The sequence below is a fragment of the Pelophylax lessonae genome, assembly GCF_965119305.1.
Source record: "Pelophylax lessonae genome assembly, contig: HAP1_SCAFFOLD_254, whole genome shotgun sequence".
Lineage (NCBI taxonomy): Eukaryota > Metazoa > Chordata > Amphibia > Anura > Ranidae > Pelophylax > Pelophylax lessonae.
Genome location: NW_028120085.1, coordinates 50,425 through 74,393, shown reverse-complemented (window position 1 = coordinate 74,393; position 23,969 = coordinate 50,425). Strand labels below are relative to the sequence as shown.

Genomic DNA, 23,969 nt, shown 5'->3' with positions numbered 1-23,969 from the left:
GAGCGCCGTTCCTGTATCTCTCACTATTATTATATAGGGGGGGTCTCATATCATTTTATCTCATAGGGTTATAATAAGACTTGGGGGGGAGGGGGGTCTTAGATTATTTTAAAGAGTTTTATTGGGATAATGGAGGGTCCTATAATATGATATTGAATTATGATAGGATTGGGGGGGTCTCATTCTATTATGATATGATGGGGGGGGGGGATAATATTCTATTATGATAGGACCGGGGGGGGGGTTTATTTTATTATGATAGGACTGGGGGAGGGGGGAATCTTATTCTATTATGATAGGACCGAGGTGGGGGGGGTTCTTATTTTATTATGATAGGACCGGGGGGGGGGTCTCATTGTATTATGATATGATGGGGGGGGGGCATCTTATTCTATTATGATAGGACCAGGGGGGGGGGTTTATTTTATTATGATAGGACCGGGGGGGGGGGGTTATTTTATTATGATAGGACCAGGGGGGGGGGTTTATTTTATTATGATAGGACCGGAGGGGGGGGGGTTTATTTTATTATGATAGGACCGGAGGGGGGGGGGTTTATTTTATTATGATAGGACCAGGGGGGGGGGTTTATTTTATCATGATAGGACCGGGGGGGGGGGGTTATTTTATTATGATAGGACCGGAGGGGGGGGGGTTTATTTTATTATGATAGGACCAGGGGGGGGGGTTATTTTATTATGATAGGACCAGGGGGGGGGTTATTTTATTATGATAGGACCAGGGGGGGGGGTTTATTTTATTATGATAGGACCGGGGGGGGTTTATTTTATTATGATAGGACCGGGGGGGGGGGGTTTATTTTATTATGATAGGACCAGGGGGGGTTTATTTTATTATGATAGGACTGGGAGGGGGGGTCTCATTCTATTATAATAGGCGGTTATAGGGGGGGGTGGGGTGATAGGAATCAGCTGGTGGTGTATATACTCCCGTATACCTGTGCGGTGACGGATGTCATGTGACTTTCAGGGTATAAATCTGTCCGGAGGTCAGCGGCAGCGAATCAGCGTGGCCCGCGCTCTCTACCAGCAGACCGGCGTCGTCTTCCTGGTAAGTGGCGTCAGTTCCCGGGATCATCCAATACTTGATGAGATATCAGGAGTGAAGGAATGACGGAGGGAGGGGGGGGGGCACATATTCCGGGTCACATGACCCCGGGGACTGTCCATGGTCTGATGGACGGATTATTGATAATGATATAAATCGGTTTCTGGTTATTTTGTATCATTTCCTATCAGTGTGCTGTAAGTCGGAGTTCCCCCTTAATATATAAATGATCATCAGAGACTCTCCAGAATCAGCCCAACGATTTACCGCCTGACTCCGCCCACATTCCATGCATAGCTCCGCCCCCAGTGAGGTGTACAATCATATATCAGTGAGGAGCTCGGCAGGAAATGGTGACCTCCCGTGTCTCCCCCGCTATCCCATAATAACAATGCCCCTCCCCCCCCCCGGAGAACCACCCCCCATCAGAGAGCCGCTATATATTATCACTATCATTATATACACAGTCACTGGACACTTTATTAGGTACAGCTGTTCCGTTGCTCGGTAACACAAATTTCTAATCAGCCAATCACACGGCAGCAATACATTTAGGCATGTAGACGTGGTGAAGAGGACTTGCTGCATCAGAATGGGGAAGAAAGGGGATTGGTTGTTGGGGGCAGACGGGCCGGTCTGAGGATTTCTGGGATCTCTTGGGATTACAGAGAGAAAATATCCAGTAAGCGGGGGTTGTGTGGGGGAAAATGCCTTCCTGAGGTCAGAGGGGGATGGGCAGACTGCTTCCAGATGATAGAAAGGGAACAATAACCCCTCGTTACCCCCAAGGTATGCAGAATACATCTGTGAATGCACAACACATCCAACCTTGAAGCAGATGGGCTACAGCAGCAGAAGACCACACCGGGTGTCACTCAGGGGAGAACTGGGCCAAGGGGCAGAGGGGGAAATTCCCCCCCCCCCCCGGGCTGCTCTGATGCCCCATAAAAAGGCTGCACCGCTTCTGCCACAGACAGGCCTAAAGGATTCCTGTTGAAGAGAAGTAGAAAGTTCCCCCTACTGAGTGCAGCCCCTCCCCCCCGGTGACCTACTGAGTGCGGCCCCCTCCCCCCCTACTGAGTGTGGCCCCTCCCCCTACTGAGTGCAGCCCCTCCCCCCCGGTGACCTACTGAGTGCGGCCCCCTCCCCCCCTACTGAGTGTGGCCCCTCCCCCTACTGAGTGCAGCCCCTCCCCCCCGGTGACCTACTGAGTGCGGCCCCTCCCCCCCTACTGAGTGCGGCCCCTCCCCCTACTGAGTGCGGGTTGAGGACAAGGATAGAGCGCACACCCTGTGTCTGAGCAGAGGCCGGTTCCATCCCCCACTGGAGACTCCTCCCCCAGGCAGCCCCAACTGAGCTGGCCCAGCTCCCCCCACCGCCCCCTGCTGGCCTGGGGGTAGAGTTGCCACCTCATCCCTTTAAAACAGAACACATAATAATTGCACAGTTCTGGGGCGGATTAAGGGGGTAATTAAACTCCCTTGGAGATTTCTCTGCATTAATTCAGCCTCAGAACCGTGGAATTAATTTGTGTTCTGTTTTAAAGGGATGAGGTGGCAACTCTACCTGGGGGGGTACCTGAATGGGGGTCAGGAGGAGGACGGGAAGAGGGGGAGGGGCACCATGGGCCTCTGGTTTGTAATTGCCCCCTGAGCTGAAAGTTGCCCCCCCGGTTCCCCTCCTGTCAGATAAGATGAGGAAACTGAGGCTACAATTGCCACAAATCACCGACATTGGAGAAACGTTATCTGGTCTGATGAGTCGGATTTCAGATGGGGGAGGAGCAGAATTTGGTGCATGGATCCATCCTGCCTTCTATCACCGGTTCAGGCTGGGGGTGGGGTGTAATGGTGCAGGGGAGGAGGGGTGTAATGGTGTTGGGGGGGGGGGGGGTTGGCACACTTTGGGCCCCTTTAGTGGTATAATCCCCACCCCCTCCCTGAGTATTGTTGCTGACCATGTCCATCCCTTTATGACTCCGGTGTCCCCATCTTCTGATGGCTCCTCCCATCTTCTGATGGCTCCTCCCACCGTGTCACAAAGCTCTGCAGTGAGAAAAGTCGGCGTCGGACCCGGCGGACCGCTCACAGACACCTTCCCGAGCCCTGGTAATGCTATCATGTCAAATCTCTGAGGAAAGTTTCCCACACCTTGCATCTATACCACGAAGAATAAAGGGGTCCAACCCGCTACTAGGAAGGTGTACCTAATAAAGTGCTGGTGAGGGTATATAGGTATGATATATACCGCTACCTAATAAAGTGCCGGTGAGGGTATATAGGTATGATATATCCAGTGAGGGTATATAGGTATGATATATCCAGTGAGGGTATATAGGTATGATATATACCGCTACCTAATAAAGTGCCGGTGAGGGTATATAGGTCTAATATATACCGCAGTGCTGTAAAGTAATGTCTCCTTCTCCTCCGGCCCCCCAGGATGACCCCTTCTCTGCTCTGGATATTCACCTGAGCGATCACCTGATGCAGGATGGGATTCTGAAGATGCTGAGAGACAACAAGAGGACGACTGTCCTGGTCACACACAAGCTGCAGTACCTCATCCATGCTGACTGGGTAAGGGGGGCGCTCTGGTGACTGTATATACATATGATTGTAGAGTGTAGAAAGTACTGTATATGTGTAGGGTGTATATATAATATATACAGTGTATAGTACTGAGGTCTCTGGATCGGTTGTCATGGTGTTTCTGTTCCGTGTCTCACGGATCGCTCTGCAGATTATCGCCATGAAGGATGGGACGATCCAGAGGGAGGGAACACTAAAGGACATCCAGAAATCTGACCCCGAACTTTATGAACATTGGAAAACGCTGATGAACCGGCAGGACCAGGAGCTGGAAAAGGTGGGTCAGGGGTCAGAATAACACCCAGTACTGGGCAATGAATGGTGCCGGGGGGTCAGGGGTCAGAATAACACCCAGTACTGGGCAATGAATGGTGCTGGGGGGTCAGGGGTCGGAATAACACCCAGTACTGGGCAATGAATGGTGTCGGGGGGGGGGAAGGGGTCAGGTGTGGAATAACACCCAGTACTGGGCAATGAATGGTGCTGGGGGGGTCAGGGGTCAGAATAACACCCAGTACTGGGCAATGAATGGTGCTGGGGGGTCAGGGGTCTGAATAACACTCAGTACTGGGCAATGAATGGTGCTGGGGGGGTCAGGGGTCAGAATAACACCCAGTACTGGGCAATGAATGGTGCTGGGGGGTCAGGGGTCGGAATAACACCCAGTACTGGGCAATGAATGGTGCTGGGGGGGTCAGGGGTCAGAATAACACCCAGTACTGGGCAATGAATGGTGCCGGGGGGTCAGGGGTCGTAATAACACCCAGTACTGGGCAATGAATGGTGCCGGGGGGTCAGGGGTCGTAATAACACCCAGTACTGGGCAATGAATGGTGCCGGGGGGTCAGGGGTCGTAATAACACCCAGTACTGGGCAATGAATGGTGCTGGGGGGTCAGGGGTTGGAATAACACCCAGTACTGGGCAATGAATGGTGCCGGGGGGTCAGGGGTCGTAATAACACCCAGTACTGGGCAATGAATGGTGCTGGGGGGTCAGGGGTCAGAATAACACCCAGTACTGGGCAATGAATGGTGCCGGTGGGTCAGGGGTCGGAATAACACCCAGTACTGGGCAATGAATGGTGCAGGGGGGTCAGGGGTCGTAATAACACCCAGTACTGGGCAATGAATGGTGGCGGGGGGTCAGGGGTCAGAATAACACCCAGTACTGGGCAATGAATGGTGCTGGGGGGTCAGGGGTCTGAATAACACTCAGTACTGGGCAATGAATGGTGCTGGGGGGGTCAGGGGTCAGAATAACACCCAGTACTGGGCAATGAATGGTGCTGGGGGGTCAGGGGTCGGAATAACACCCAGTACTGGGCAATGAATGGTGCTGGGGGGGTCAGGGGTCAGAATAACACCCAGTACTGGGCAATGAATGGTGCCGGGGGGGTCAGGGGTCGTAATAACACCCAGTACTGGGCAATGAATGGTGCTGGGGGGTCAGGGGTCAGAATAACACCCAGTACTGGGCAATGAATGGTGCTGGGGGGTCAGGGGTCAGAATAACACCCAGTACTGGGCAATGAATGGTGCCAGGGTGTCAGGGGTCGTAATAACACCCAGTACTGGGCAATGAATGGTGCCGGGGGGTCAGGGGTTGGAATAACACCCAGTACTGGGCAATGAATGGTGCCGGGGGGTCAGGGGTCGGAATAACACCCAGTACTGGGCAATGAATGGTGCCGGGGGGTCAGGGGTTGGAATAACACCCAGTACTGGGCAATGAATGGTGCCGGGGGGTCAGGGGTTGGAATAACACCCAGTACTGGGCAATGAATGGTGCCGGGGGGTCAGGGGTCGTAATAACACCCAGTACTGGGCAATGAATGGTGCTGGGGGGTCAGGGGTTGGAATAACACCCAGTACTGGGCAATGAATGGTGCCGGGGGGTCAGGGGTCGTAATAACACCCAGTACTGGGCAATGAATGGTGCTGGGGGGTCAGGGGTCAGAATAACACCCAGTACTGGGCAATGAATGGTGCCGGTGGGTCAGGGGTCGGAATAACACCCAGTACTGGGCAATGAATGGTGCAGGGGGGTCAGGGGTCGTAATAACACCCAGTACTGGGCAATGAATGGTGGCGGGGGGTCAGGGGTCAGAATAACACCCAGTACTGGGCAATGAATGGTGCTGGGGGGTCAGGGGTCTGAATAACACTCAGTACTGGGCAATGAATGGTGCTGGGGGGGTCAGGGGTCAGAATAACACCCAGTACTGGGCAATGAATGGTGCTGGGGGGGTCAGGTGTCAGAATAACACCCAGTACTGGGCAATGAATGGTGCTGGGGGGTCAGGGGTTGGAATAACACCCAGTACTGGGCAATGAATGGTGCCGGGGGGTCAGGGGTCGTAATAACACCCAGTACTGGGCAATGAATGGTGCTGGGGGGTCAGGGGTCAGAATAACACCCAGTACTGGGCAATGAATGGTGCCGGCGGGTCAGGGGTCGTAATAACACCCAGTACTGGGCAATGAATGGTGCCGGCGGGTCAGGGGTCGTAATAACACCCAGTACTGGGCAATGAATGGTGCCGGGGGGTCAGGGGTCGTAATAACACCCAGTACTGGGCAATGAATGGTGCTGGGGGGTCAGGGGTCGGAATAACACCCAGTACTGGGCAAATGAATGGTGCTGGGGGGGTCAGGGGTCGGAATAACACCCAGTACTGGGCAATGAATGGTGCTGGGGGGTCAGGGGTCTGAATAACACTCAGTACTGGGCAATGAATGGTGCTGGGGGGGGTCAGGGGTTGGAATAACACCCAGTACTGGGCAATGAATGGTGCTGGGGGGTCAGGGGTCGGAATAACACCCAGTACTGGGCAATGAATGGTGCTGGGGGGTCAGGGGTCAGAATAACACCCAGTACTGGGCAATGAATGGTGCTGGGGGGTCAGGGGTCGGAATAACACCCAGTACTGGGCAATGAATGGTGCTGGGGGGGTCAGGGGTCGGAATAACACCCAGTACTGGGCAATGAATGGTGCTGGGGGGGTCAGGGGTCTTAATAACACCCAGTACTGGGCAATGAATGGTGCTGGGGGGGGTCAGGGGTCTTAATAACACCCAGTACTGGGCAATGAATGGTGCCGGGGGGTCAGGGGTCGGAATAACACCCAGTACTGGGCAATGAATGGTGCTGGGGGGGGGGGGGGTCAGGGGTTGGAATAACACCCAGTACTGGGCAATGAATGGTGCTGGGGGGGTCAGGGGTCGGAATAACACCCAGTACTGGGCAATGAATGGTGCTGGGGGGTCAGGGGGGTCAGGGGTCGGAATAACACCCAGTACTGGGCAATGAATGGTGCTGGGGGGTCAGGGGTCTGAATAACACTCAGTACTGGGCAATGAATGGTGCTGGGGGGTCAGGGGTCGGAATAACACCCAGTACTGGGCAATGAATGGTGCCGGGGGGTCAGGGGTCTGAATAACACTCAGTACTGGGCAATGAATGGTGCCGGGGGGTCAGGGGCATGAATAACACCCAGTACTGGGCAATGAATGGTGCTGGGGGGGGTCAGGGGTCGGAATAACACCCAGTACTGGGCAATGAATGGTGCTGGGGGGGGTCAGGGGTCGGAATAACACCCAGTACTGGGCAATGAATGGTGCCGGGGGGTCAGGGGTCGGAATAACACCCAGTACTGGGCAATGAATGGTGCCGGGGGGTCAGGGGTCGGAATAACACCCAGTACTGATGTGGATGATGATGATAATGGAAATGATGAGGATGATGATGATAATGGAAATGATGAGGATGATGATGATAATGGAAATGATGAGGATGATGATGATAATGGAAATGATGTGGATGATGATGATAATGGAAATGATGAGGATGATAAGGATGGTGAGGATAATGATGATGAGAAGGATAATGATTACGATGATGATGATGAGGATGACGGTGTTTATGACGATGAGGAGGAGGATAATGATGAGGATGATGACGATTGTTCTGCACACAGACAGTCGGATCTCCTGGGAGGTGGGGGATGGGAGTTGTGCGCACTCCCGGCATGCGATGGTTCTTCTGCTCACGTTGGGTGCCGGCGGTGAGGACGCTTCTCTTAGTAAATAGGGGTTGAGTGATGTGAAATGTTTGTATTTCCTGCAGGAGATTATAGAGAGGAAGACTCCGGTGGAGAGGAAGATGAGGGCGGTCTGCTCCCGGGAAACGCTGGGAGACGAGGAGGAGGAGGAGGAGGAGGAGGAGGAAGATGAAGGTGAGGCTGGAAATGGGAGATCTGTGAAGTCTGAAGAATATTCCCAATATTTCTGTGAGCCGAATTCCCGCCATCACCTCCCATATATATATATATATATACACCCCCTCCCCCTCTCTATATACATTATATTACCAAAAGTATTGGGACGCCGGCCTTTACACACACAGGAAATTTACTGACATCCCAGTCTTAGTCTGTAGGGTTCAATATTGAGTTGGCTCCGCCCTTTGCAGCTATAACAGCTTCAACTCTTCTGGGAAAAGACATGGATGAGGGAGTTTGGGGTGGAGGAACATGATTGGCCTGCACAGAGTCCTGACCTCAACCCCATAGAACACCTTTGGGATGAATTAGAGCGGAGACTGAGAGCCAGGCCTTCTCATCCAACATCAGTGCCTGAGCTCTGGAAGAATGGTGAAACATTCCCATAGACACTCCTAAACCTTGTGGACGGCCTTCCCAGAAGAGTTGAAGCTGTTATAGCTGCAAAGGGCGGAGCCAACTCAATATTGAACCCTACGGACTAAGACTGGGGGGTCATTAAAGGTCATGTGTGTGTAAAGGAGGCGTCCCAATACTTATGACAATATAGTGTATAATCATTGGAGGTGACGGAGAGAATTCAGCTCATTCAGAGCCCCATACTGACATTCCCCTCCCCCATACTGACATTCCCCTCCCCCATACTGACATCACCCCCCCATACTGACATTCCCCTCCCCATACTGACATTCCCCTCCCCATACTGACATCATCCCCCCCCCCATACTGACATCACCCCCCCCCCCCATACTGACATCACCCCCCCATACTGACATCATTCCCCCCCCCCATACTGACATCACCCCCCCCCATACTGACATCACCCCCCCATACTGACATTCCCCTCCCCATACTGACATCATCCGCCCCCCATACTGACATCACCCCCCCCCATACTGACATCACCCCCCCATACTGACATCATCCGCCCCCCATACTGACATCACCCCCCCATACTGACATCATTCCCCCCCCCCATACTGACATCATCCCCCCATACTGACATCACCCCCCCATACTGACATCATTCCCCCCCCCCATACTGACATCATCCCCCCATACTGACATCATTCCCCCCCCCCATACTGACATCATCCCCCCATACTGACATTCCCCTCCCCATACTGACATCACCCCCCCCCCATACTGACATCACCCCCCCATACTGACATTCCCCTCCCCATACTGACATCATCCGCCCCCCATACTGACATCACCCCCCCATACTGACATCATTCCCCCCCCCCCATACTGACATCATCCCCCCCCCATACTGACATCACCCCCCCCCCCCCCATACTGACATCACCCCCCCATACTGACATCACCCCCCCCATACTGACATCATTCCCCTCCCCCATACTGACATCACCCCCCCATACTGACATTCCCCTCCCCATACTGACATCATCCCCCCCCCATACTGACATCACCCCCCCCCCCATACTGACATCACCCCCCCATACTGACATCATTCCCCCCCCCCATACTGACATCACCCCCCCCCATACTGACATCACCCCCCCATACTGACATCATTCCCCTCCCCCCCCATACTGACATCATTCCCCCCCCCATACTGACATTCCCCCCCCATACTGACATCATCCCCCCCCATACTGAATCACCCCCCCATACTGACATCATCCCCCCCCATATTGAAATCATCCCCCCCATACTGACACCCCCCCCCCATACTGACATCATCCCCCCCCCCCCCTTACTGACAAGCTGTGTGTGTCTCTCGTTGCACAGAGGAGATATCGGAGAGTGAGGATGATGATGACCTCTCCTCGGTTCTCCATCAGAGGGCGAAGATGCCATGGAGGGCCTGCGGGAAATATCTGAGTTCAGCCGGAATTCTCCTCCTTCCCATCCTTGTCTTCTCCCAACTCCTCAAACATTCCCTGCTGGTCGCCATTGACTTCTGGCTGGCAAAGTGGACCTGGGATGTCATTTCCAACACCTCTGCCTGTGCCGGCGGAGAGGTGAGGTGACCCAAGAGCTTACAATCTATCTCCATAGAGGGAGGTGTCCTGACTGTCCTCCATTAATGGGACCCAAGAGCTTACAATCTATCTCCATAGAGGGAGGTGTCCTCACTGTCCCCCATTAATGGGACCCAAGAGCTTACATTCTATCTCCATAGAGGGAGGTGTCCTCACTGTCCCCCCATTAATGGGACCCAAGAGCTTACATTCTATCTCCATAGAGGGAGGTGTCCTGACTGTCCCCCATTAATGGGACCCAAGAGCTTACAATCTATCTCCATAGAGGGAGGGGTCCCCCATTAATGGGACCCAAGAGCTTACATTCTATCTCCATAGAGGGAGGTGTCCTGACTGTCCCCCATTAATGGGACCCAAGAGCTTACATTCTATCTCCATAGAGGGAGGTGTCCTGACTGTCCCCCATTAATGGGACCCAAGAGCTTACAATCTATCTCCATAGAGGTGAGGTCTCCTGACTGTCCCCCATTAATGGGACCCAAGAGCTTACAATCTATCTCCATAGAGGTGAGGTCTCCTGACTGTCCCCCATTAATGGGACCCAAGAGCTTACAATCTATCTCCATAGAGGTGAGGTCTCCTGACTGTCCTCCATTAATGGGACCCAAGAGCTTACAATCTATCTCCATAGAGGGAGGTGTCCTCCATTAATGGGACCCAAGAGCTTACATTCTATCTCCATAGAGGTGAGGTGTCCTGACTGCCTTCCATTAATGGGACCCAAGAGCTTACATTCTATCTCCATAAAGGGGAGGTCTCCTGACTGCCTTCCATTAATGGGACCCAAGAGCTTACATTCTATCTCCATAGAGGTGAGGTCTCCTGACTGTCCCCCATTAATGGGACCCAAGAGCTTACAATCTATCTCCATAGAGGGAGGTGTCCTCCATTAATGGGACCCAAGAGCTTACATTCTATCTCCATAGAGGTGAGGTGTCCTGACTGCCTTCCATTAATGGGACCCAAGAGCTTACATTCTATCTCCATAGAGGTGAGGTCTCCTGACTGCCTTCCATTAATGGGACCCAAGAGCTTACATTCTATCTCCATAGAGGTGAGGTCTCCTGACTGTCCCCCATTAATGGGACCCAAGAGCTTACAATCTATCTCCATAGAGGGAGGTGTCCTCCATTAATGGGACCCAAGAGCTTACATTCTATCTCCATAGAGGTGAGGTCTCCTGACTGTCCACCATTAATGGGACCCAAGAGCTTACAATCTATCTCCATAGAGGTGAGGTCTCCTGACTGCCTTCCATTAATGGGACCCAAGAGCTTACATTCTATCTCCATAGAGGTGAGGTGTCCTGACTGCCTTCCATTAATGGGGGGGAAATATAGACTGTATTATAAATCATTGATGGATCTTCCACTGTAATTGTCCTGAACCCAAGAGCTTACATTCTATCTCCATAGAGGGAGGTGCTGACTGAGGTCTGTGCTTTCCCTGCAGAGCTGTGACTTTGACCATTCCCCGTACTCCATGGTGTTCAGCGTCCTCTCCTGCCTGGCCATCATCATGTGTCTCTCCACCTCCATTGCCGTAGAATGGACCGGACTGCGAGTCGCCAAGAAACTGCACAACAGTCTGCTAAATGCCATCATCCTGGCACCAATGAGGTAAATACCCAATTTCTGGCACCAATGAGGTAAATTCCCAATCCCTGGCACCAATGACATAAATTCCCAATCCCTGGCACCATTGAGGTAAGCTCTCAGTTTTTGGAACCATTAAAATAAATTCCCACTTTCTGGCCTCAGTGAGGTAAATTCCCACTTTCTGGCCTCAGTGAGGTGTCTCCCCCTTGTGTTCTGTCCATTTTAGTATCCATACAGACTGAGTGATGCCGTAAGACCTGGCCAATAATTCTCCATCTCAGCAATGACATCATCCCCATCCCGGCTGATGTCAGATGTCGATGCTGAAAGGGATTCTGGGACAGAAATGCACCAATGACATCACATGACAAGTCCCCGCCCAGAGAAGAACGCTTATAATCGTCACATTTTTGTGATTTCTCCTCTTCAGGTTCTTCGAGACGACGCCCCTGGGAAGTATTCTGAACAGATTCTCTGCTGACTTCAACACCATCGATCAGGTGGGTGGGATTTCCGGGAACTCGTTGCCTTCATTGGTTTTTGGGGGTCCCAGATCTGGGGATCATCTGTTTGAGTAGTGGGAGGTTTATGAAGGAGGTGAATACGGTCCAACATCGGAATTCCTGATATTCCCACTCATCGGATTGATGGAGATTGTTCTGTGTGGGGGGGTGGTTGTCATCCATCATGGCAGCCATCAGATGGCGGCTGAGATGTTTCCTCACCATGGTGGGTGATCTGTCTATGTATGATCATCAAATATCTTCAGATAATTCAGCCCAAAGAACGTGAATGCTCTCCTGGCAGCCGGTGACAATGGAGGGAACTCCCCATGGGACAGGAATAGAACCGGGTCCATTATCAGACCAAAGAAATCCGGGTCATACTTTCCTGCCTTGGTCTCAGGGTTCCTCGGGGGTGGATCCCATACTCTGGGGGCGGTGAGATCTGTATGTACTTTGTCAGTCAGAGGGTCCCCAGGATGGCCTGCAACCCTCACAGCCCCCTCTGTTCAGCTTCTTCCTCGTTTGGCAGTTGACTAAAAATCTCACAAAAACCGTCAGAGGTGCCCCCAACACACCGGGCCCCCAGATTACTACCAAGACCTGATCCCTCATTTGCCAGGACGGGGGTACATCCTTCTGAAATCCAGGTATAGAATTGAGATCACCAGTCCAAGAATTACGAGTTTAAAAGTCTTTAATATCGGAGTTACTTCATACCGGGGGGCTGTATACAATGGAGCAGACCCCCCTCCCCCGGGCACTGACCACAGTCCATTCGGCAAGAAGTTCTTTCTTGTGCTGTGATTGGCTCCAGAAGGAGGAGGAGGAGATCTTTAAACCACTGAAACATGTTGGGTATTTTTTTCTCTTCTTGTAGGGATTTATTCCAGTATTAGAGACTTCTGGACTCCCGGGTGTGAGGCTCTCATTTCTATATCTGGACCTCTGGCGCCCCAATAACGGGTGCTTCTGCTGAGAGCTGCCTCACCACAGCCGTGGCGCCCCCTATAATGTGAGCGACCATGAATCTTTGATGAGCCCAATCCAGCACCTCCATAATACAGCCAACTGGACATCGCCTACCCTTGCCTTCTGGTTGGTCAGGGGAAGTTTTCAACCTGCAGAAAGCTCCTCCCACAAACCTTCACCAATCAGGAACAAGAGGTGTGGTGTCCCCAGAACCAACCTGACCTAGCAAAGCTAGAATAGGAAAACCCCTTCCTCTCCTTGTACCCCGCTACATCCATGAGAGAATCCCTGCCCTGTCCAGGTGGATGTCAATGGATGGTCCTTGTACCCCGCTACATCCATGAGAGAATCCCTGCCCTGTCCAGGTGGATGTCCATGGATGGTCCTTGTACCCCACTACATCCATGAGAGAATCCCTGCCCTGTCCAGGGGGATGTCCATGGATGGTCCTTGTACCCCGCTACATCCATGAGAGAATCCCTGCCCTGTCTAGGTGGATGTCCATGGATGGTCCTTGTACCCCGCTACATCCATGAGAGAATCCCTGCCCTGTCCAGGTGTATGTCCATGGATGGTCCTTGTACCCCACTACATCCATGAGAGAATCCCTGCCCTGTCCAGGGGGATGTCCATGGATGGTCCTTGTACCCCGCTACATCCATGAGAGAATCCCTGCCCTGTCTAGGTGGATGTCCATGGATGGTCCTTGTACCCTGCTACATCCATGAGAGAATCCCTGCCCTGTCCAGGTGGATGTCCATGGATGGTCCTTGTACCCCGCTACATCCATGAGAGAATCCCTGCCCTGTCCAGGTGGATGTCCATGGATGGTCCTTGTACCCCGCTACATCCATGAGAGAATCCCTGCCCTGTCCAGGTGGATGTCCATGGATGGTCCTTGTACCCCGCTACATCCATGAGAGAATCCCTGCCCTGTCCAGGGGGATGTCCATGGATGGTCCTTGTACCCCGCTACATCCATGAGAGAATCCCTGCCCTGTCCAGGGGGATGTCCATGGATGGTCCTTGTACCCCGCTACATCCATGAGAGAATCCCTGCCCTGTCCAGGGGGATGTCCATGGATGGTCTGCAGACCTCCCTCCGCAGAGCGTTATACAGAGACATCCGGCTGGATTACCAATCTTTTTTCTTGGGATGAGAACATGAGAAAACTACAGGGGTGGCCACTGCTTGTCCCCCTTCTAGAAAAGCTACGCACCTGACTGTCATACTGATCCTTGGGCTTCAATGTGTCCCCGGCTGTCATGCTGATCCTTAAGCTTCAATATCCTGAATCACTGAACCAGAGCTTCTATATATCGGGAATGTCGGAGCTCCGATTCCACTTGCTTGTTCCAGGCTGGAGACTCGAGGTGCGAATCGGCATGCAAGCCAGAATACTGGCATTTTCAGCAGCATTTCTCTTATGACAGATCCCCTTGCAGGTGTTCCCGGCCCAGTCACTGATATGTAACCTATACTGACATGGCTCTTCTCTCCCCAGCACATCCCGACCACCCTGGAATGTCTCAGCCGCTCCACCTTACTCTGCATCTCCGCCCTGGCCGTCATCTCCTACGTCACCCCCATCTTCGTCATCTCGCTCCTCCCTCTGGCCATCATCTGCTACTTCATCCAGAAGCACTTCAGGGTGGCCTCCAGGTAATGTCCTTATATGGGAAGTCAGGTCCATTGTGGTGGAATGCTGGAACTTGTAGTCCTGCCCCAGCTGATGCTGGAACTTGTAGTCCTGCCCAGGTGATGCTGGAACATGTAGTCCTGCCCCAGGTGATGTTGAAATTTGTAGTCCTGCTCCAGGTGATGGAACTTGTAGGAATGTGTAATCTAACACATTTCAGAGGTTATAGGGTCCCTTCATTGGGTGTAATCCAACACATTTCAGGGGTTATAGGGTCTCTTCATCGGGTGTAATCTAACACATTTCAGGGGTTATAGGGTCCCTTCATTGGGTGTAATCCAACACATTTCAGGGGTTATAGGGTCTCTTCATTGGGTTTAATCCAAAACATTTCAGGGGTTATAGGGTCCCTTCATCGGGTGTAATCTAACACATTTCAGGGGTTATAGGGTCCCTTCATTGGGTGTAATCTAACACATTTCAGGGCTTATAGGGTCCCTTCATTGGGTGTAATCTAACACATTTCAGGGCTTATAGGGTCCCTTCATTGGGTGTAATCCAACACATTTCAGGGCTTATAGGGTCCCTTCGTGGACAGACATGGTGACAGATGGACAGGCATATCCACCTCTTCCGAATTCTGCCCACTTTCAGTGCACAGGTGGGATACCTGCGATGTTTGCTGGCAGTGGGCGGGGCTTATCCTTGAATGAACAGTAACAATGTATCCAGGGTTGTGTATCGGCTGTTATACAATCCATCTGGAATGGTGACATCTCTGATCTGTACAGAAATTAGGAATGTTTTCTTCCAGATGGAGATTTCTGTGGTTTTTCCATATAAAGAGAAGTTTCCCCGGACTCCCCGTCCTCTGTTTATCCTCTGTGATCTTCCTGACCGCATTATAAATACTTCTCCGACCTTCCCGCAATTCTTTATTTGTGGATAAAAATCTGTTTACTTCTTGTCTGAGCTTCTTTGAGATCTCCGGGAATACGCCGAACGTTTTACCGCCTCCTGCTGATCGGAAATCTGCGCCATATCACACGGAGATATAATATCAGGATATAGAGGGAGATATATACACCCTGGGATATAATATCAGGATATAGAGGGAGGTATATACACCCTATGATATAATATCAGGATATAGAGGGAGGTATATACACCCTGTGATATAATATCAGGATATAGAGGGAGGTATATACACCCTGTGATATAATATCAGGATATAGAGGGAGGTATATACACCCTGTGATATAATATCAGGATATAGAGGGAGGTATATACACCCGGAGATATAATATCAGGATATAGAGGGAGGTATATACACCCTATGATATAATATCAGGATATAGAGGGAGGTATATACACCCTGGGATATAATATCAGGATATAGAGGGAGATATATACACCCGGAAATATAATATCAGGATATAGAGGGAGGTATATACACCCTATGATATAATATCAGGATATAGAGGGAGGTATATACACCCTGGGATATAATATCAGGATATAGAGGGAGATATATACACCCTGGGATATAATGTCAGGATATAGAGGGAGATATATACACCCGGAGATATAATATCAGGATATAGAGGGAGGTATATACACCCGGTGATATAATATCAGGATATAGAGGGAGGTATACACACCCTATGATATAATATCAGGATATAGAGGGAGGTATATACACCCTGTGATATAATATCAGGATATAGAGGGAGGTATATACACCCGGTGATATAATGTCAGGATATAGAGGGAGGTATATACACCCGGTAATATAATATCAGGGTATAGAGGGAGATATATACACCTTGTGATATAATATCAGGATATAGAGGGAGGTATATACACCTTGTGATATAATATCAGGATATAGAGGGAGGTATATACACCCTGTGATATAATATCAGGATATAGAGGGAGATATATACACCTTGTGATATAATGTCAGGATATAGAGGGAGGTATATACACCCTGTGATATAATATCAGGATATAGAGGGAGGTATATACACCCTGTGATATAATATCGGGATATAGAGGGAGGTATATACACCCTGTGATATAATATCAGGATATAGAGGGAGGTATATACACCCGGTGATATAATATCAGGATATAGAGGGAGGTATATACACCCTGTGATATAATATCAGGATATAGAGGGAGGTATATACACCCTGTGATATAATATCGGGATATAGAGGGAGGTATATACACCCTGTGATATAATATCAGGATATAGAGGGAGGTATATACACCCGGTGATATAATATCAGGATATAGAGGGAGGTATATACACCCGGTGATATAATTTCAGGATATAGAGGGAGATATATACACCCTGTGATATAATATCAGGATATAGAGGGAGGTATATACACCTTGTGATATAATATCAGGATATAGAGGGAGGTATATACACCCTGGGATATAATGTCAGGATATAGAGGGAGGTATATACACCTTGTGATATAATATCAGGATATAGAGGGAGATATATACACCCTGTGATATAATATCAGGATATAGAGGGAGGTATATACACCTTGTGATATAATATCAGGATATAGAGGGAGATATATACACCCTGTGATATAATATCAGGATATAGAGGGAGGTATATACACCTTGTGATATAATATCAGGATATAGAGGGAGGTATATACACCCTGGGATATAATATCAGGATATAGAGGGAGGTATATACACCTTGTGATATAATATCAGGATATAGAGGGAGATATATACACCCTGTAATATAATATCAGGATATAGAGGGAGGTATATACACCCTGGGATATAATATCAGGATATAGAGGGAGGTATATACACCCGGTGATATAATATCAGGATATAGAGGGAGGTATATACACCCTGTGATATAATATCAGGATATAGAGGGAGGTATATACACCCGGTGATATAATATCAGGATATAGAGGGAGGTATATACACCCTGTGATATAATGTCAGGATATAGAGGGAGGTATATACACCCTGTGATATAATATCAGGATATAGAGGGAGATATATACACCCTGGGATATAATGTCAGGATATAGAGGGAGGTATATACACCCGGAGATATAATATCAGGATATAGAGGGAGGAATATACACCCTGTGATATAATATCAGGATATAGAGGGAGGTATATACACCCAGTGATATAATATCAGGATATAGAGGGAGGTATATACACCCGGTGATATAATATCAGGATATAGAGGGAGGTATATACACCCGGAGATATAATATCAGGATATAGAGGGAGGTATATACACCCTGTGATATAATATCAGGATATAGAGGGAGGTATATACACCCTGTGATATAATATCGGGATATAGAGGGAGGTATATACACCCTGTGATATAATATCAGGATATAGAGGGAGGTATATACACCCTGTGATATAATATCAGGATATAGAGGGAGGTATATACACCCGGTGATATAATATCAGGATATAGAGGGAGGTATATACACCCTGTGATATAATATCAGGATATAGAGGGAGATATATACACCCTGTGATATAATATCGGGATATAGAGGGAGGTATATACACCCTGTGATATAATATCAGGATATAGAGGGAGGTATATACACCAGGTGATATAATATCAGGATATAGAGGGAGGTATATACACCCGGTGATATAATTTCAGGATATAAAGGGAGATATATACACCCTGTGATATAATATCAGGATATAGAGGGAGATATATACACCCTGTGATATAATATCAGGATATAGAGGGAGGTATATACACCTTGTGATATAATATCAGGATATAGAGGGAGGTATATACACCTTGTGATATAATATCAGGATATAGAGGGAGATATATACACCCTGTAATATAATATCAGGATATAGAGGGAGGTATATACACCCTGGGATATAATATCAGGATATAGAGGGAGGTATATACTACCGGTGATATAATATCAGGATATAGAGGGAGGTATATACACCCGGTGATATAATATCAGGATATAGAGGGAGGTATATACACCCTGTGATATAATATCAGGATATAGAGGGAGGTATATACACCCTGTGATATAATATCAGGATATAGAGGGAGGTATATACACCTTGTGATATAATATCAGGATATAGAGGGAGGTATATACACCCTGTGATATAATATCAGGATATAGAGGGAGGTATATACACCTGGAGATATAATATCAGGATATAGAGGGAGGTATATACACCCGGAGATATAATATCAGGATATAGAGGGAGGTATATACACCTTGTGATATAATATCAGGATATAGAGAGAGGTATATACACCCTGTAATATAATATCAGGATATAGAGGGAGGTATATACACCTTGTGATATAATATCAGGATATAGAGGGAGGTATATACACCTTGTGATATAATATCAGGATATAGAGGGAGGTATATACACCCTGTGATATAATATCAGGATATAGAGGGAGATATATACACCCTGTGATATAATATCAGGATATAGAGGGAGGTATATACACCCTGTGATATAATGTCAGGATATAGAGGGAGGTATATACACCCTGTGATATAATATCAGGATATAGAGGGAGGTATATACACCCTGTGATATAATGTCAGGATATAGAGGGAGGTATATACACCCGGAGATATAATATCAGGATATAGAGGGAGATATATACACCCTGTGATATAATATCAGGATATAGAGGGAGGTATATACACCCGGTGATATAATATCAGGATATAGAGGGAGGTATATACACCCGGAGATATAATATCAGGATATAGAGGGAGGTATATACACCCTGTGATATAATATCAGGATATAGAGGGAGATATATACACCCTGTGATATAATATCAGGATATAGAGGGAGATACAGTATATATATATATACACCCTGTGATGGGACACGGTAAAAGTGATATCACCGCGTATCTTCATCTTATCCTGATCTCATAGTACATAACCTCTTATTTCAGAGACCTTCAGCAGCTGGAGGACAGCACGCAGCTTCCCCTACTGGCGCACTTCTCCGAGACGGTGGAGGGGCTGACCACCATACGGGCATTCAGGTAATGAACATTGAGCCGCTGTTACCTATAGCAACCGCCCCCACCCCTCCCAGCTATGAAAGCTGAGCACTGATTGGTTGCTGTGGGTTATGGACTCGCACATTGTTCACTTATTTATTGGACGGTCTGATGTCCATCTTGTCTCTCTCCTCCAGATACGAGACCAGGTTCCAGCAGAAACTTCTGGAACTCACCGACTCCAATAACATTGCGTCCCTCTTCCTGACCGCCGCCAATCGCTGGCTAGAAGTGCGCATGGTGAGCGAGGATGGCCAGAGGGAGTCATTTACTGTACACAGGGGGAGGAGCATCTGTGACCAATCACATCTTGCCAGACATTCCTCATGGGCTGGTCACACAGGACATCCTGGTTGATTTTTCTCGGGGGTGGTCACATGATGGACTTCCCAGTAGACGTTCCTCAGGGGGCAATCACACAGGGGATATCCAAGCTGAAGTTCCTCAGGGCCGGCTGGTCACACACACAGGTATCTGGTGGATGTGCCACGAGGACCAGTTACACAGGGGACATCCCAACAGACTTTACTCAGGGGCTGGGTAGTCACACAATGCCTGTCCCAGTATATGTTCCTCACAAGCCAGTTGCACAGTGGACATCTTGGTGGCCATTCATCGGGGCTGGTCACACAATGGACATCCCGGTGGCCATTCCCTGGGGGCCGGACGCACAATGGACATCCCGGAGGCCATTCCTCAGGGGCGATCACACACTGGATATCCCAGTGGCCATTCCTTGAGGGCCGGTCACACAATGGACATTGCAGTGGCCATTCCTTGAGGGACGGTCACACAATGGACATCCCGGCGGTCATTTCTGGGGGGCCAGTCTCACAGTGGACATCCTGGTGGCCATTTCTCGGGGGCTGGTCTCACAGTGGATATCCGGGTGGCCATTTCTCGGGGGCTGGTCTCAGTGGATATCCAGGTGGCCATTTCTCGGGGGCTGGTCTCACAGTGGACATCCCGGTGGCCATTTCTCGGGGTCTGGTCTCACAGTGGACATCTGGGTGGCCATTCCTCAGGGGGAATCACACAATTGACATCCCAGTGGCCATTCCTTGAGGGCCGGTCTCACAATGGACATCCCGGTGGCCATTTCTCAGGAGCTGGTCACACAATGGACATCCGGGTGGCCGTTCCTTGAGGGCCGGTCTCACAATGGACATCCCGGTGGCCATTTCTCAGGAGCTGGTCACACAATGGACATCCGGGTGGCCATTCCTTGGGGGCCGGTCTCACAATGGACATCCCGGTGGCCATTTCTCAGGGGCTGGTCACACAATGGACATCCGGGTGGCCATTCCTTGGGGGCCGGTCACACAATGGACAGTCCTGTGTCCCTCTCTGTCATCTCTCATATAAAGGTTTTCATGAATCAAATACATATTTTCTCTCCTCATACAGGAATATATCGGGGCCTGCGTTGTCCTGGTAGCGGCTGTTGCCTCCATCACCTATCGGTTGCAGAACAACCTCACCACGGGATTGGTTGGCCTGGGACTCACCTACGCCTTGATGGTAAAGAGGATTTCTGGGTGTTGGCAGATGGGGACACTCCACTGTTATACAGCAGAGAACAGGGCACTGCTCATGGCATCCAGAAAACTCTGCAACTGTGTGAAAGTCAGACGATTCTAACGATTTCCTTTCACCTAAAATCCGTCTACATTTAGTAGGCACTGCCCCTCCCCCCAGATTCTTACTTCCCAGACACTGACCCCCCCCCCCCCCCAGATTCTCACTCCCAGGACACTGACTCCCCCTGATTCTGACTCCCTGGACACCGACTCCCCCAGATTCTGACTCCCCGGACACTGACCTCCCCAGATTCTGACTCCCGGACACTGACCCCCCAGATTCTGACTCCCTAGACACTGATCCCCCCCCTCCCAGATTCTGACTCCTTGGACACTGACCCCCCCCCAGATTCTGACTCCCTGGACACTGACCTCCCCCCCAGATTCTGACTCCCCGGACACTGATCCCCCCAGATTCTAACTCCCTGGACACTGACCTCCCCCCCCAGATTCTGACTCCCTGGACACTGACCTCCCCCCCAGATTCTGACTCCCTGGACACTGACCTCCCCCCCAGATTCTAACTCCCTGGACACTGATCCCCCCAGATTCTGACTCCATGGAAACTGACCCCCCCCCCAGATTTTCACTCCCCAAACACTGACTCCCCCAGATTCTGACTCCCTGGACACTGTCCCCCCAGATTCTGACTCCCCAGACACTGACCCCAGTTTGTGTTATATTTATCTCCTTATAGGAGAATTCTGTCACAGCTGAAAGAAAACTGTCTGTGCTGCCATTAGGTGCCAATCATTTTCATGGAGCCCCCCCCCCCTCCCACATTGGAATAATGGCGGCGGATTCTGATTGGCCTGTAGACTCAGCACAGACAGTCTGAGGTTCAGTTTGGGTTGGTGAATTTTGCGCCCCGTCTCTCACAGGTCTCCAACTACCTGAACTGGATGGTGCGGAATCTCTCCGACATGGAGATCCAACTGGGAGCCGTGAAGAGGATAAACGGCCTTCTGAAGACCGAGCCGGAGAATTACAAGGGGCTCCTGTGTGAGTATGTGTGCCGCCGCCTCATTGGTCAGCTCACCTCCGTGTCTCATGAATAATTAATGAGCGTCCTGTGTGTTCAGCCCCCTCCCAGATCCCACAGAACTGGCCGGACAGCGGCGAGATCCAAATCCAGAACCTGAGCGTCCGATACGACAGCTCGCTAAAACCCGTCCTGAAACATGTCAACGCCCACATCACGCCCGGACAGAAGGTGAGAGGTGCAATGTGGGTGGGGGTGTGCAATGTGGGCGGGAGTGTGCAATGTGGGCGGGGTGTGCAATGTGGGCGGGGGTGTGCAATGTGGGCGGGGGTGTGCAATGTGGGCAGGATGTGCAATGTGGGCGGGGGTGTGCAATGTGGGCAGGATGTGCAATGTGGGCGGGGGTGTGCAATGTGGGTGGGGGTGTGCAATGTGGGTGGGGGTGTGCAATGTGGGAGGGAGTGTGCAATGTGGGCGGGGTGTGCAATGTGGGCGGGGGTGTGCAATGTGGGCCGGAGTGTGCAATGTGGACGGGAGGGTGTCTGATGACAGATCCTCTTCTACATGACACCATACAGTGTCACCATCATGTCTGAGGTGTAGAGAGGTCCACTTCTATATGATGCAATAGTACCCCCCACCCTTGCAGATTTCTTGACTTCGGCTGACTCTGCCTTGTGTTATGGGTAGATAATGGGGGAGGGACATGTGAGCTGGCAATCTATTTCTGGACGGAGTCACAGATACACGCCAATGAATAAAACCCATCATCCATTTTATAGACGAGGGCGGTCCCATCTCCTCACCTGTCCTGGGATTGAGGGGTCGGGGGTACACCATCATCAGGGGGTGCAGTGAGTGCCGGATGGTGGCTCCTCCTGGCGGTATTCTGGTATGTACGGGAAAGATTGTTGGGGCGGTCACAGTTCCATGTTTTCTGCTCTGCCCACAATTTTCCATGGGGGCTCCGCAGGGATCCCAGGAAACACCAGTAATAAATATAGATGGTGGGGGAGGGGGAGATATGTACTCTGCTACCCCAAGTGCAGGCTCCATGATAGATGTTTCTGCTAGTCTCTGTTGTGTTCAGTATTTGGGGCCCTGAAATGTAAATCATGGCCCATTTCCTAGTGACACAGTGAGAGCCGAGGACCCCCACATAGAAAAATCTCTCAGACTCCCCATTGTTCTCTGTCTTTTCATTACAGATCGGGATTTGTGGGAGAACCGGCAGTGGCAAATCCTCCTTCTCTCTGGCCTTCTTCCGAATGGTGGACATGTTCCAAGGTGAGCCTTGCAGACGTATGAATGGCGCTGAGATTACCTGCGTTTATGTAGATGATTCAGTAAATGCAGATGGAGGGAACACAGAGAGTTCATACCAATCAATAGACCGATCAATAGACTGATCAATATACCGATCAATATACCGATCAATATACCGATCAATAGACCTATCAATATACAAATCAATAAACCGATCAATATACCAATCAATATACCGATCAATATAACAATCAATAGACTGATCAATATACCGATCAATATACCGATCAATAGACCTATCAATATACAAATCAATATACCGATCAATATAACAATCAATAGACTGATCAATATACCGATCAATAGACCAAT

At 50.0% G+C, this 23,969-nt stretch overlaps 1 protein-coding gene across 1 annotated transcript in view; it reads left to right on the top strand.

The window, feature by feature from the left end:
- Nucleotides 1–23,969, top strand: part of ABCC8 (ATP binding cassette subfamily C member 8) — a 199,386-nt gene that overhangs the window by 142,703 nt on the left and 32,714 nt on the right. The window contains exons 21-34 of the mRNA XM_082276046.1: nt 991–1,071; nt 3,510–3,647; nt 3,811–3,936; nt 7,787–7,895; nt 9,696–9,928; nt 11,402–11,568; nt 11,978–12,047; nt 14,528–14,685; nt 19,659–19,751; nt 19,907–20,009; nt 21,177–21,290; nt 22,231–22,351; nt 22,432–22,562; nt 23,540–23,618. Of these exons, the coding sequence (XP_082132172.1) occupies nt 991–1,071; nt 3,510–3,647; nt 3,811–3,936; nt 7,787–7,895; nt 9,696–9,928; nt 11,402–11,568; nt 11,978–12,047; nt 14,528–14,685; nt 19,659–19,751; nt 19,907–20,009; nt 21,177–21,290; nt 22,231–22,351; nt 22,432–22,562; nt 23,540–23,618 (1,723 nt within the window). The remainder of the gene's footprint in view (nt 1–990; nt 1,072–3,509; nt 3,648–3,810; nt 3,937–7,786; nt 7,896–9,695; nt 9,929–11,401; nt 11,569–11,977; nt 12,048–14,527; nt 14,686–19,658; nt 19,752–19,906; nt 20,010–21,176; nt 21,291–22,230; nt 22,352–22,431; nt 22,563–23,539; nt 23,619–23,969) is intronic.